Source organism: Polypterus senegalus, chromosome 10 (assembly GCF_016835505.1).
Source record: "Polypterus senegalus isolate Bchr_013 chromosome 10, ASM1683550v1, whole genome shotgun sequence".
Taxonomy (NCBI): domain Eukaryota; kingdom Metazoa; phylum Chordata; class Cladistia; order Polypteriformes; family Polypteridae; genus Polypterus; species Polypterus senegalus.
The window spans coordinates 7,245,192-7,257,836 of record NC_053163.1 but is presented as its reverse complement, the minus strand read 5'-3'; the positions used below and the strand labels follow the sequence as shown (position 1 = coordinate 7,257,836).

Below are 12,645 nucleotides of genomic sequence, written 5' to 3'. Positions count from 1 at the left end.
ACTGCCAGGGTATCATAGAGAAAACAAAACATACTGAACAAAAAACGTGATGCTCAGTGAAAATAAAAAAAAACTAAACTTGCTGTTATCTTTTCTGGAGCTCAGCAGCACAAGATAACTGAAGCTTAATATTTAATGTACATGTTGTAAAGAACGCTGTGATAGTGGAGACCGACAGACACACACAGCAGCTGCTTAGCCCCACACATTTGAGAAGTCCCTCTTTCCACTACGATATCTTTCTGTCATTATTGCTTCACTATGTGACATAGCAACAGCAAATCGAGTTTAAATAAGAATTGTGCTCTATGGATATACAACATGTTAAAACACAGTGGTTAATGTGGCATGTCTGCATTTCCAATTGGACGGTAATGTTAACTTCCTTTAGTTACTCATTTAGCCATGCAGTCAAAAGGCAGGTGTTGTGCAGCCTACCGGTGTCTTTAAATAGATTTGGTGATTCAGGTGTTTTGAGCACTGAAATCTTCATCTCCTGTGGTTCTGTTTTTGCAGCTCTTTTAATGGCAGTCCTTTTAATGGAGTGTGACACACCGTTTACTTCAAACACATATTTTGCAGTTCACACTTTCACAAATATACAGTGGTGTGAAAAACTATTTGCCCCCTTCCCGATTTCTTATTCTTTTGCATGTTTGTCACACAAAATGTTTCTGATCATCAAACACATTTAACCATTAGTCAAATATAACACAAGTAAACACAAAATGCAGTTTTTAAATGATGGTTTTTATTATTTAGTGAGAAAAAAAATCCAAACCTACATGGCCCTGTGTGAAAAAGTAATTGCCCCTTGTTAAAAATCACCTAACTGTGGTGTATCACACCTGAGTTCAATTTCCGTAGCCACCCCCAGGCCTGATTACTGCCACACCTGTTTCAATCAAGAAATCACTTCAATAGGAGCTGCCTGACACAGAGAAGTAGACCAAAAGCACCTCAAAAGCTAGACATCATGCCAAGATCCCAAGAAATTCAGGAACAAATGAGAACAGAAGTAATTGAGATCTATCAGTCTGGTAAAGGTTATAAAGCCATTTCTAAAGCTTTGGGACTCCAGCGAACCACAGTGAGAGCCATTATCCACAAATGGCAAAAACATGGAACAGTGGTGAACCTTCCCAGGAGTGGCCGGCCGACCAAAATTACCCCAAGAGCACAGAGACGACTCATCCAAGAGGTCACAAAAGACCCCAGGACAACGTCTAAAGAACTGCAGGCCTCACTTGCCTCAATTAAGGTCAGTGTTCACGACTCCACCATAAGAAAGAGACTGGGCAAAAACGGCCTGCATGGCAGATTTCCAAGACGCAAACCACTGTTAAGCAAAAGAACATTAGGGCTCATCTCAATTTTGCTAAGAAACATCTCAATGATTGCCAAGACTTTTGGGAAAATACCTTGTGGACTGATGAGACAAAAGTTGAACTTTTGGAAGGCAAATGTCCGTTACATCTGGCGTAAAAGGAACACAGCATTTCAGAAATAGAACATCATACCAACAGTAAAATATGGTGGTGGTAGTGTGATGGTCTGGGGTTGTTTTGCTGCTTCAGGACCTGGAAGGCTTGCTGTGATAGATGGAACCATGAATTCTACTGTCTACCAAAAAATCCTGAAGTAGAATGTCCGGCCATCTGTTCGTCAACTCAAGCTGAAGCGATCTTGGGTGCTGCAACAGGACAATGACCCAAAACACACCAGCAAATCCACCTCTGAATGGCTGAAGAAAAACAAAATGAAGACTTTGGAGTGGCCTAGTCAAAGTCCTGACCTGAATCCAATTGAGATGCTATGGCATGACCTTAAAAAGGCAGTTCATGCTAGAAAACCCTCAAATAAAGCTGAATTACAACAATTCTGCAAAGATGAGTGGGCCAAAATTCCTCCAGAGCGCTGTAAAAGACTCATTGCAAGTTATCGCAAACGCTTGACTGCAGTTATTGCTGCTAAGGGTGGCCCAACCAGTTATTAGGTTCAGGGGGCAATTACTTTTCACACAGGGCCATGTAGGTTTGGATTTTTTTTTCTCCCTAAATAATAAAAACCATCATTTAAAAACTGCATTTTGTGTTTACTTGTGTTATATTTGACTAATGGTTAAATGTGTTTGATGATCAGAAACATTTTGTGTGACAAACATGCAAAAGAATAAGAAATCAGGAAGGGGGCAAATAGTTTTTCACACCACTGTAGCTGCCTATTATTTCAAGCTTACATTGTCTCCTACACAATTGTTGTAACTGAACAACAGGGAGCACACACAGCTCCTGCAGCAAGATATCATTCACATTTACCATTTATCCATTAATATCTTTGAATGCCAATATATCATCTGATACTACAGAAAGGTTTTCCCTTTTTTAAAAGTGCACTGTGCCCACTGCACATGTGACACATGTTTATACAGCATGTCTGATAGGATTTTTAGGAGACTTTTCGACTGCACATTGTTTGTTGTAATCAGAAGCTTAATCTTTGTCTGACCAGAATAATTAAAGCACTGCTAATCTTTGGGGTTTGAAATCACCCCTACTTTGAGGACTGCCTTCGTGAGGCATTGGATTGGTTTAGAAATGTGACACTCAGTGAGCCACCCAAATTTTCCCACCCAGTTTTAAGCACAATTCACTCATGGTTATCTCTACATGTATTTATTATACATCTGGCTTCAGCAAGGCTAGTTTCGTAGAGAGATGGTTGTGTATTAAGCCAAAACAAGGCTGTTTATTTAATATGACAGCCAACTATTTGATTCAGCCTTATTAATGCTTTTCTTTTCTTTTACTTTTTGAAGTATGTTATTTAAGTTACACTGGCCTATTGAAGTTTTTGTTTTGTTTCAGCAAAGTAAAAAGTGAATTAAAAGTTTATTCAAATTATGATTGTGATCAATAAACCTGTCAGATTAAAAGCCATGGAAATCTGTTCAAGTCAAATAAACCTGTTGTGTGATGACCCCTGGCTGCACCACTAGGTGGCTGTAATGCTCTTTTTGTTTGTTTTTCTATGTTTTTTTAATTCCTCTATTTTTCTTCTAAAGACAAATCAGTGACAAAGAAAACTCAATGCCACATAAGCCTAGTGAGCAATGATGCTGTTTGCCACAAATGTCAATGCTGTTTAGCTTGTGTTGTATTGCTGAGATCTGAACATGAACAAGTGCGGGAAGCAGGTGTGTTGTTGTGAGGATGTGGACATATTCATATTCATATTCTCAAAACTGTAAGAATTTTACTGAAGTGAGCACATTACAACATATTCCAATATAGTGTATGCTCTTACCTCTGTTTAATATTAATGTGTTTTGCTATCAGTCGTAGTGCATTGCAAAACATAAAATACTGTATATATTCGCGGATAAGTTCTCCCGCAGATAAGTCAGGACTTGATTTTATTGTATAATTTCAGGTATTTTATAATGTCGGTCGTATAAGTTGAATGCGGAAAACTCACTCTATTAGTCCAAGAGATTACGCTATGCTAATGCCCACCTGAGAGAGTAACCATGGGGCACACTGCCTTTTTTTTTATATGTATTGTGCCTACATGACCACACAGTAATACCCAAACTGTTCTGAAGTGACGTTTGCACTGATTTGTGTTATTTGTATCTCACACCCTCATACACCCTTATCGTAAGACCATCCCTTATCTACGATGGAGCGATCTATCAGAAGAAAATATGAAGCTGGTTTTAAATTAAAATGAATCATCCGCCATGCTCACCCCACTCCATGTCATTGTCCAGTGGGGTGAACCAGCCCCTAGAGTGCCACAACCTACGCTTCTTCGCAGGGCCCCTGTTCGTGCTGCCTTTCCCCTCTAAGTGGCCGAATCGTCCTCAATGAGACTGCTCTTCATACTCTTTTTTTAACCTCCTTCCATCATTTCTCTCCTTATTTTTTTTCCTTTTTCGCACTTGCGCTTCTGCATTTATACACAGGGACATGGCAGGTGTGTCGATTAACGGCTCCGGGCATCAGTTGCAGACACGAACGATTCCTCACCTGTGCACATAAGTGCGGAAATGCCTGCACCGCATTGCACCCGCGAACTGTTCCAGCAACACTATGACGCCTCGTCCTTGAGCCACTAGTGCGGCGATTATAAATTTTAAAAGGCAATGAGCCGTGGACCTCACCTTACCACAATGGTTACTTGTTGCACTAACATCAAGGTTAAAATAATAGACAACTCTGCCAGTAAGCAGCAGCATGCAGCTTCACTGTTAAGGGCCAAGCTGCAGACAGACCTGACACGGTGCTTCATACTTGAAAGAAGAAAAAAAGACAAACCTTTAACAACTGACTCTTTTAGCTAATTAATGTGTTGTACTGTAGCTTTATTTATTATCATTAGGATATACAAAGAAGCATTGGCATATAAACTTAAATGCAAATCAAAAAAATGTATCCATCCATTTTCCAACCCGCTGAAACAGAACACAGGGTCACGGGAGTCTGCTGGAGCCAATCCCAGCAAACACGGGGTGCAAGGCAGGAACAAACTCTGGGCAGGGCGCCAGCCCACTGAAGGGCACACATACACCAAGCATGCACGTGGGACAATTTAGGATCGCCAATCCACCTAACCTGCATGTCTGTGGACTGTGGGAGGAAACCCACGCAGACACAGGGAGAACATGCAAACTCCACACAGGGAGGACCTGGGAATCAAACCCAGGTCTCCATGCTGCGAGACAGCATCGCTACCACTGCGCCATCGTGCCACCCTAAAACATATATGTGTGGTAATATAAAAGCCCACAAATGCAGATAGCAGTGCAGATATCTCGTAACACGCAGCAGCACACTTGTCTGACAGGGCCAAGCTGCTGCTTACTTCACGGACATCTATGTGCAGGGAAGGATCCCTAACCTTCAGTAATCAACTCTTAAGCTCCTATATAGCTCAGACTAACTTGATATTGTAATGCATTTTATTGTAACTTTATTGCCTAAGGTATTGAAGAGCCCTAATACTTCTAAATGCCATTTGAGTTCTTTTATATTTTATGCATTATCTTGAGATCTCGCCCTTTACTCACACGGGCAAAGGCCCTGAATGAAGTTTGTTTCGTCTTCTGTTAGTGAGAAGCTCAGCACTTGCATTCCCAAAACAAAACCTGCCTGCTTGCTTCTTCAGAGAACACAGCGACCTTGACTCACAGAAGTTCAAAACAAAGCAAGTGAAAGGCAGGCAAGTAATAAATGGTGTCCTTTTAAAGCTCTTTCAGGCCTGGGCTTTTCATAGCTGAGATACTAAAACTAATAATGAGGCACATTGATCCTTGATCAAAATTCTCAACACCTTCTTTTAAAGCTGACACCTCTCCGGCGTATCCTATTCGGACCTCACAGCCCAGAGAGACATCGAACCTTCCATTTCTCAAATTCCATATTTTCCAGGGAAACACAAATACATGCTGTGACAGAACTGTGTCTGCTACATGTGAGGTGTCTTGTTAGTTTGGAAAGTTCAGTTGAATGTTTCTGTGACAGAGGAAGTCTTTTTACTATTCAATGTCTGAGACACTTTCACTTACAACGATCTTCAAGTACACTCGTTTACTGCATTCAGTCATTCATGTAATGCATTTCCTGGTGGTAAAGGATTCTGTTTGATTTCACCTTTCTGCATTTTCAGATAAACTTTATAAAGTCAGTTACATCTGATCTAAGGAACTACCATAAATCACATATGGTAAATTCAGGGAGGCCTGCAACAAGTTCTAGGTTTGATCTCTTTTTAGCAGTGAAGTTTAAACCCAGGAGTTAGTAAAGGCTGACATGAAGACGTGGGACACTTGACATTGGTCCTTGTCGTTGTCATCTGAACAGCAGATGTTTCCTTGTAAGTTTTGACATACTGCCAGCATTGAGCACAGAACAGCATCTATAAAACTCTGGACCAGGAACATTCACTCCAAAATGTGCAACATTACAGAAAATAGAAGTTACATAAATAATAAAAAGAGGACAAGTGATGTGTTAAGAGTCAACCTTTTTATATGACTTCACATTATTTTATTTTGTACTAAATGGCTTTCTCACATGTCTGAAGCTGAATTCCCAGATTTCCTTGCCTTTCTGAATGTGATATTTAGAGAATACGTAAACTGGTGGTATTTGGTGAACTATTTCCTTTTATCTTGTAAATGTACTTTGACTGATGTTACTACCTTGATCAATCTGCTCTGCATTTAGAACAATAATTCCATTCTGTTCTTCACACATTACCTCAGATCTTCAAGACTGATTCTGTATTTGTTTTCTAGGTCACTCTTCACATCTTCCCAGTTCAGATTAAATGTTCTTCTGAATCGAACAGGGGTGGTCTTGTAAAATGTTGCAAAATCCTCCTTATACTTATTGAGAACAAACTGCCAGTAAAGTGAGGTGTCATCTTGGTAAAGTTCACCCCAGTAGTTTATTTCTGTGTTGTGTTGTCTGGCTTGATAATTTTGGCACACACAGTTCATTCTTCTCAGGTCAAAACTCCACCACAATATGTTTCTAATTACTGATTTAGATTTCAGCTGATTTGGTGAAGCATTGCTGACGCCGAATGCCCTGTGGTATCTCGAGTAGTGCTGGTGATTTTCCCCATCGAGCTCACAAGGAGTCCCACAATATGGACATTTCTCTCCACAGCCTTTTAGCAATTCAAACAGCTGCTCATGAGGTGGACTGGACAGATTCTTCAATTTACATTCAACATCAAAACGTGTGATTTGATTTTTTAGCTCTTTTTCTAATTCATTAATTGCCTCTGATAGCTCCACTTCAAACTGCTTAATATTTTTTAAATTAATCACATCCAAGTTTTCTTTAATAATCCATACCTGCCTCGTTTCAATTGCTTTCATAAAATGTGTTAGAAAATCTTTAGCTGTTTTGTTCTCACTTTCTTTTACATCTTTTAATGTTACCTTCACTTTTCCCATCATGTTGCACATAATTTCCTCCTCCATTGAATGTAATCTCATTTTGCCGTCCACCTCAGTTTTACAATATTCCAGCACCTGTTTTAAGAGCCATCTCTGTGCATAGCCATCATAATTTCTGATGTACTCCTTGTAGTCTTCAAAGTTCCCCGACTCATGTAAACTGATGAGCAGAGCTAACTGGAAGTAGGGGATGTTTGTCAGCTTCACAGGGGCCCACGTCTCTCTCATGTCACTGACGATTCTCTTTGATAATTGGCTCTCAATTCCTCTAATGAGTGACACTTTTAAACACAAGTCACAAAACCTCTTTGCTGCCCTTTGGCTCTTATCTCTTTCGTGGTACAGGTCACTGAACATCTCCCAGTAAGTTTGCTTCCTCTCCTCCAGTCTACTCCGTGGATCAATTTTACTGATAAATCTGTCATGCATTTCCTGGAATCTTTGGACTGCTGAGCCGCAGACGTGAAGTTTGATGTCCACTTGCAGATGATCAATAATCTCCCTTTTCTCATCCCCCAGTGTCTTCATCTGTCTTTCTATTTCTTTGATTACTCCCATGCATAAGCTTGGATCATAATCTGCATCTCTGCTCACAAGTTTATTAATATACTTTACACATGTGCTTATTACCATATCTGCTGTCCTTTGAGTTTCGTTTTCATGAGCTCCTCTTTTAAATACTGATTTGGTGTACTCTATGAAGCCTCCAGCCATTCTTGTTATTCCTTTCATTGGCTTAAATAAATTCACTTGACATTTAAAATCATTTTCATCTTTTGGAGGTTTATCATGAGCTATAAACTCTTTGTTTCCCCACTCATGAAGTCCTCTGCGCCGCAGCTTTTCTTTGATGTCTTTGCTCCTGGTAGGGTCTGACTGCAGGAGGCTCTCTTCCATGTCATGTCTGATGTCCACTTCAATCACAAGTCTCTCCAATGACCCCAAAGTTTCCTTCCACATCTTCTCAAATTCTTTATGAAGTTCTGCCTCCAAAACTTTGCTTTTCCCTTCTTTGCATTCCTTCACGAGATTGTTAACTCTTTCCTTGATCTGTTCTTTATATCTTCTCATTATCATATTGACTCTCTTGCAGGTTTTCATTAAAGTTTTGCACCCCATAAGTGCAGTGTTCATATACTGCTTACAGAGACCCTTGATATTTACCTCAAAGTATTGTTTGTCTCTTTCTATGTATTGTTTGTTTTCCACATCACGTTTATAATAATAAGTCAGTTTTTGAAGGTACAGTTCCTCCTTCGCCTTGGCCAGGTCTCCAGCCTCTTTTGATAATTGTGGCTCTAGAGAGTCCGGCTCTTCACAGCTTTTAATTCTCATCTCTGCTCCTTCTCTCCACTCCATGAAGCTCTTCTGGATTTCCCATTTCCAGTCGTTGTACTGGTTAGAGAGTTTAGCAAATGCTTCTGCTGCCAGGCTGTTCTGAAAACTGAATATGAAGTCTTCTGACTTGACAGCATAGGACACATCTTCCATGGACTTGATGTAGTTTGTTATACTCATTGGACTGTAGGCTACCTTCTTCTCCTTCATACACTCTAGAAGTACAGCTTTCAACTCATAGAGTTTCTCACTGTAGCCATTACTGACAGCTGCCATTGGTGGGACGCCACGCCATAGTCCAGGTATGTATATACTTATTTTACTCGGATCGTACTGAATCACGTCACTAAATCTTGAGTAGGTTTTTTCTTTATTTTCCTGTTTTGCAGCGGCTCTTGTGACAATGTCAAGTTGCTCCAGAAGCTTTCTATTGCCAAACATGTTCTGGACACCTGCAGAGACATCAGAGACATTGTTGTGAATAAAATAAATGTTGGGCTTCTTTCCAGTTTCCCTCATTCTTATCATCGCATGGATGACTATCTGCAGAATGTCCTGCATCTCTGCAATGTTCTCAGAGCTCAGTGTCACCAGTGTGATGTCACTTAATCCAGTGATGAGTGTCGCCATCTCGTTGTCATGCTCATAGATGTCTCTTGAGTTTAGTAACTCTGGGGCCCTCAGCCCCTCCGTGTCCATCACCAAAATGTAATCACATCCCAGTTCTTCTTTAACGTTGTCATCCAAGTGGATGAGCTGCATGAAGGCCCCCCGTGTGCACCTTCCGGCGCCGACTGCAAACTGAAGCCCAAACAGGGTGTTGAGGAGGGTGGATTTCCCAGAGCTTTGCACCCCCAGTACTGACAGCACATATATGTGAGTGTCTGGGTGTGTTTTGTTCTGAACTTCAGCTAAAATGTCTGACACCCACCTCAGTGGAATATTTGAGACATTGCCATCAATGAGCTCAATTGGGACACCATCCAGCAGAATCTCTGCAGCCACTCTGGGTAAACTGGACAAGTCTGCTTTCAAGGTGGAGTCACACATGATTACAGCCTCATACATCTGGCCAATTTCACGCAGAAAGTGCTCCAGCCCCACTGAGCTGTTGGAGAACTTCTCTAGCAGTGCCTTCTTTTTGTTTTCATCTTTACATTTCACCAGCTGTGTTTGAATCTCAGGTAACACATCTGCAGAAAGAGAATCCAAATACAGCTTCATCCAATGCAAGAAGAAGAGCCTTTCTTCACTGGTGCTCATCATAAGCGCCTCGATAAATTTCTCAACAGGAACTGAAATGTCCTTTTCCATTTGCTTCTGCCGTATTTTCATCTTTTTCTGATTTAACTCCTTTGTGTATTCACACAACGTTTTCTGACCAATGTTCTTTAACCGCCAACTCTCTTTGTCTGTTTCAGAATACTCACGCCAGGATTCACCTTGGAATGGAAATGTTTTCTTTTTAAATTTAGGAATTCCTTCTTGGTTAAATTCACAAGTGTTATCTTCTGCTTTCTCACCTTCAATTGGGCTCTTTTTCTGTTGGGATTCATCACAGGTTTTCTGTTTTAGGTTTCTAAGAACAACATTTGCTTTATCCTTTCCAGTCTGGCATGGTGCATAGTCTTCATCGATGTTAAATCCACACCTTTTAGCATCCTCTGCCATTTTTTCCAAAGACATTGTATGCGGTTCTGAAGTCAGGACATTAGATATCGCTGAGCGGACCACTGATATGAATTCACTATCATTTTTCTTGGTACGAATCAAAACCTGATCCTTTGTAATATTCAGGGTGGATTTCAAGTGGCTCAGTCTTCTGCTATTTTCCAGCAGATTGCTGTTTGTTGGATTTACCAGTAGGAACACTTTTCCTTTTGATTTTTGAAGAGCACAGATCAGTTTCTCCTCTTCATCACCGATGTTGTCTACAAAAAGACAAATTACTGAAGAAACTTCAGCAAGAAATGCAACATGTTTGGAGAATAACTTTGCATCTCCCCGCAGATTTAATATACAACATGGTGTACTGAAAACATCAAGATGTTCCTTCTCATGTGGCAAGTGCCAAGTGAGCTCAATGAGGCCATTGGAAATTTTCCGTCGAACATCTCTACACTCCATGTCTGAGTGGATGAAAAAATTGCTCTGGAATTCAGAGGCACCAAGAAGACCATTAAAGAAGGCCGATTTTGAACGCTGAAGATCTCCCAGTCGGATAAATGTGACATGGGCCATTGGATATGTAGCAAGCCTCTTGTCAGTAACACAACTTTCATTCTCTGTGGACTTTCTTTTCCATTTCTTCTTTACAGCACTCAATGTCCAAAGGAGGAAGGTACTAGTTTTATTTGTGGTTGGCAACAGTAATGGGATTGCAAACTGGCACAGAGACATTTTCACCACAAGTTCTTGTTGAACAAAGAGATCTGAGCACATAAACACGGCCACGACTACGTCAAGAGGATTTATGTTGAGTTTGTCGTCATTCGCGTCACCAAACCAGTTTTCATTCTCATCCTCTGTCACCGATTCCTTTTTAGTTACCTCAGGATGTGTTTGTGGTTTTAAACACTTCAGGTTCATGGTGTTTGAATGCAACATCATCAGCCTTCCAATGAAGTACCCGGGTATGTTGACAAGTTCTGGTGGACTGCTATAAAGTATTTCTAAATTGTGGACCTTCTTAATTTGTCTTACATTTTGTTTCACCTTGCAGAATTTATCAAGCCCAAGTAATTCAATAATTTCATTTGTTTTCAATGGCTGGCTCTCCAATTGTTGTAATTGCACTGTGGAGTTGGGACTTTTGCATGCTAATTGTTTAATTTTATTAATATTTTTTTGCTGCATTTCTTTGTCTTTAACACATTTGTTTATGATTAAATTCAGTTCGTCTCTCATCTGCTGTAGGTTTAACTTTGGTTCTCCACCTTGTTTCAGAATTTCCTGAAGTGCTGGACATAAATCAGATCCCATTTCATCCTTAATAATGTCTATAAGCTCTGTGGCCTCTTGTTCTTTAGTATTTAGCAATCCATCTACCTTTTTAAGAGCCATTAAGAACACAGAGGCCTCCCCTTCGTCTTTGTCCATGCTCTTCAGATTATTAATATGGCGCTCTAATTCATTAACTTTATCTATAATCGCTTCCCAGTCAGTTATTTTCAGCCAAACATCACCTTTTCTAATGTATTCGTAGAAGAGGAGAGTCACCAGGCTCTGATGGTATTGTTCTCCAGTTTTTGCTACAATGTCCTTAAGATTCAGGAGTGAACAGCGAACTTTGTAATTAAATATCTCTTGTGCTGCGTCTGTTAGGGGGTCCTCAAGTGTCGCATAAGTTTTCATCTGAGACAAGTGGTCTTTTACACTTTGAATACTTAATATCTCTTCATGTTTTTTAATGGTGGGAAGAAAGCCTTTAAGAGATTTAAGACCTTCCAACTCCCGAATTTCATGTTCACCAAGGAAATCTGTTACTTGCTGCAGCAGAACTCTGACCACTGGGTGTGAGGTGTCTGGAGAATTTAGAAAGTTCGCCATCTTCACCAGCCATGTCTGAATGTTTCTGTTATAAAGGAAGAGTTTTTCCCATACAAATTCTGAGACACTTTGACTTACAAGAACCTTAAAGTGCACTTTTGTACATTCTGTGACATATTTAATGCATGTCATCATCGTAAGGGATTCTGTTTCACTCCAAATTTCTTCTTTTTCGGATAAACTCTGCAAGATTTCTTCAGCCTCCAGTAAATTTTGTAATTCATGGCTGGAATCCAGCAAACCAGTTTCAGTTTCCCAGTAGCTTTTGATCACCTTTGCTACTGAGGCACAACTTTGAAAATCTACTTTATGGTTTAATGTCATTATCTTCCACAATGGTACTACCTGATGTAAAGCTCCTCGATCAATAACCTTCCATGTGTCTTTTGCCTCCAACAGCCCTCTTCTCCATTTTTCAAATGTGTAACAATCAGCTGGACCTCCAACTGTCTGAATGGAGATTGAGGTGTTTTCTAAGTGACTTTCTCCATACTCACTCTGAAGCAGACTTTTCATTTCTGATATGTCTGTGAATGGGTGAACATCATGTTGGACTTCAGTGATTTTTCTTATCAGCTGCTCTCTTGTTTCTTTGGGCCCTTCAGTGAAGTCTGAACTTTCTACTCGAACCCAGTAAATTCCTCCAAATGTGTTGCTTGTGCTGATATGAGAGCCGTACTTTTCCAGTATTGCCTTGCACTGTTTGTTCTTCTCCTCCTCATCTGTACCAAGTGACTCCAACTTCTTTAATTCACATATTAGAGCACCTGAAAGTTGAAGATCTC

At 40.3% G+C, this 12,645-nt stretch overlaps 1 protein-coding gene across 1 annotated transcript; it reads right to left on the bottom strand.

Moving 5' to 3' along the window:
* Nucleotides 1–4,692: 4,692 nt before the first annotated feature.
* LOC120536645 (interferon-induced very large GTPase 1-like) lies at nt 4,693–12,038 on the bottom strand. Its single transcript, XM_039765072.1, has one exon. It carries the CDS (start codon nt 11,993–11,995, stop codon nt 6,260–6,262), a length of 5,736 nt encoding a protein of 1,911 aa, XP_039621006.1. The 5' UTR covers nt 11,996–12,038; the 3' UTR covers nt 4,693–6,259.
* Between the last annotated feature and the right edge of the window lie 607 nt (nt 12,039–12,645).

What these genes read in the sequence shown, in the direction of transcription:
- LOC120536645 (XM_039765072.1), bottom strand. Translation starts at nt 11,995, where the DNA reads ATGATGACATGCATTAAATATGTCACAGAATGTACAAAAGTGCACTTT.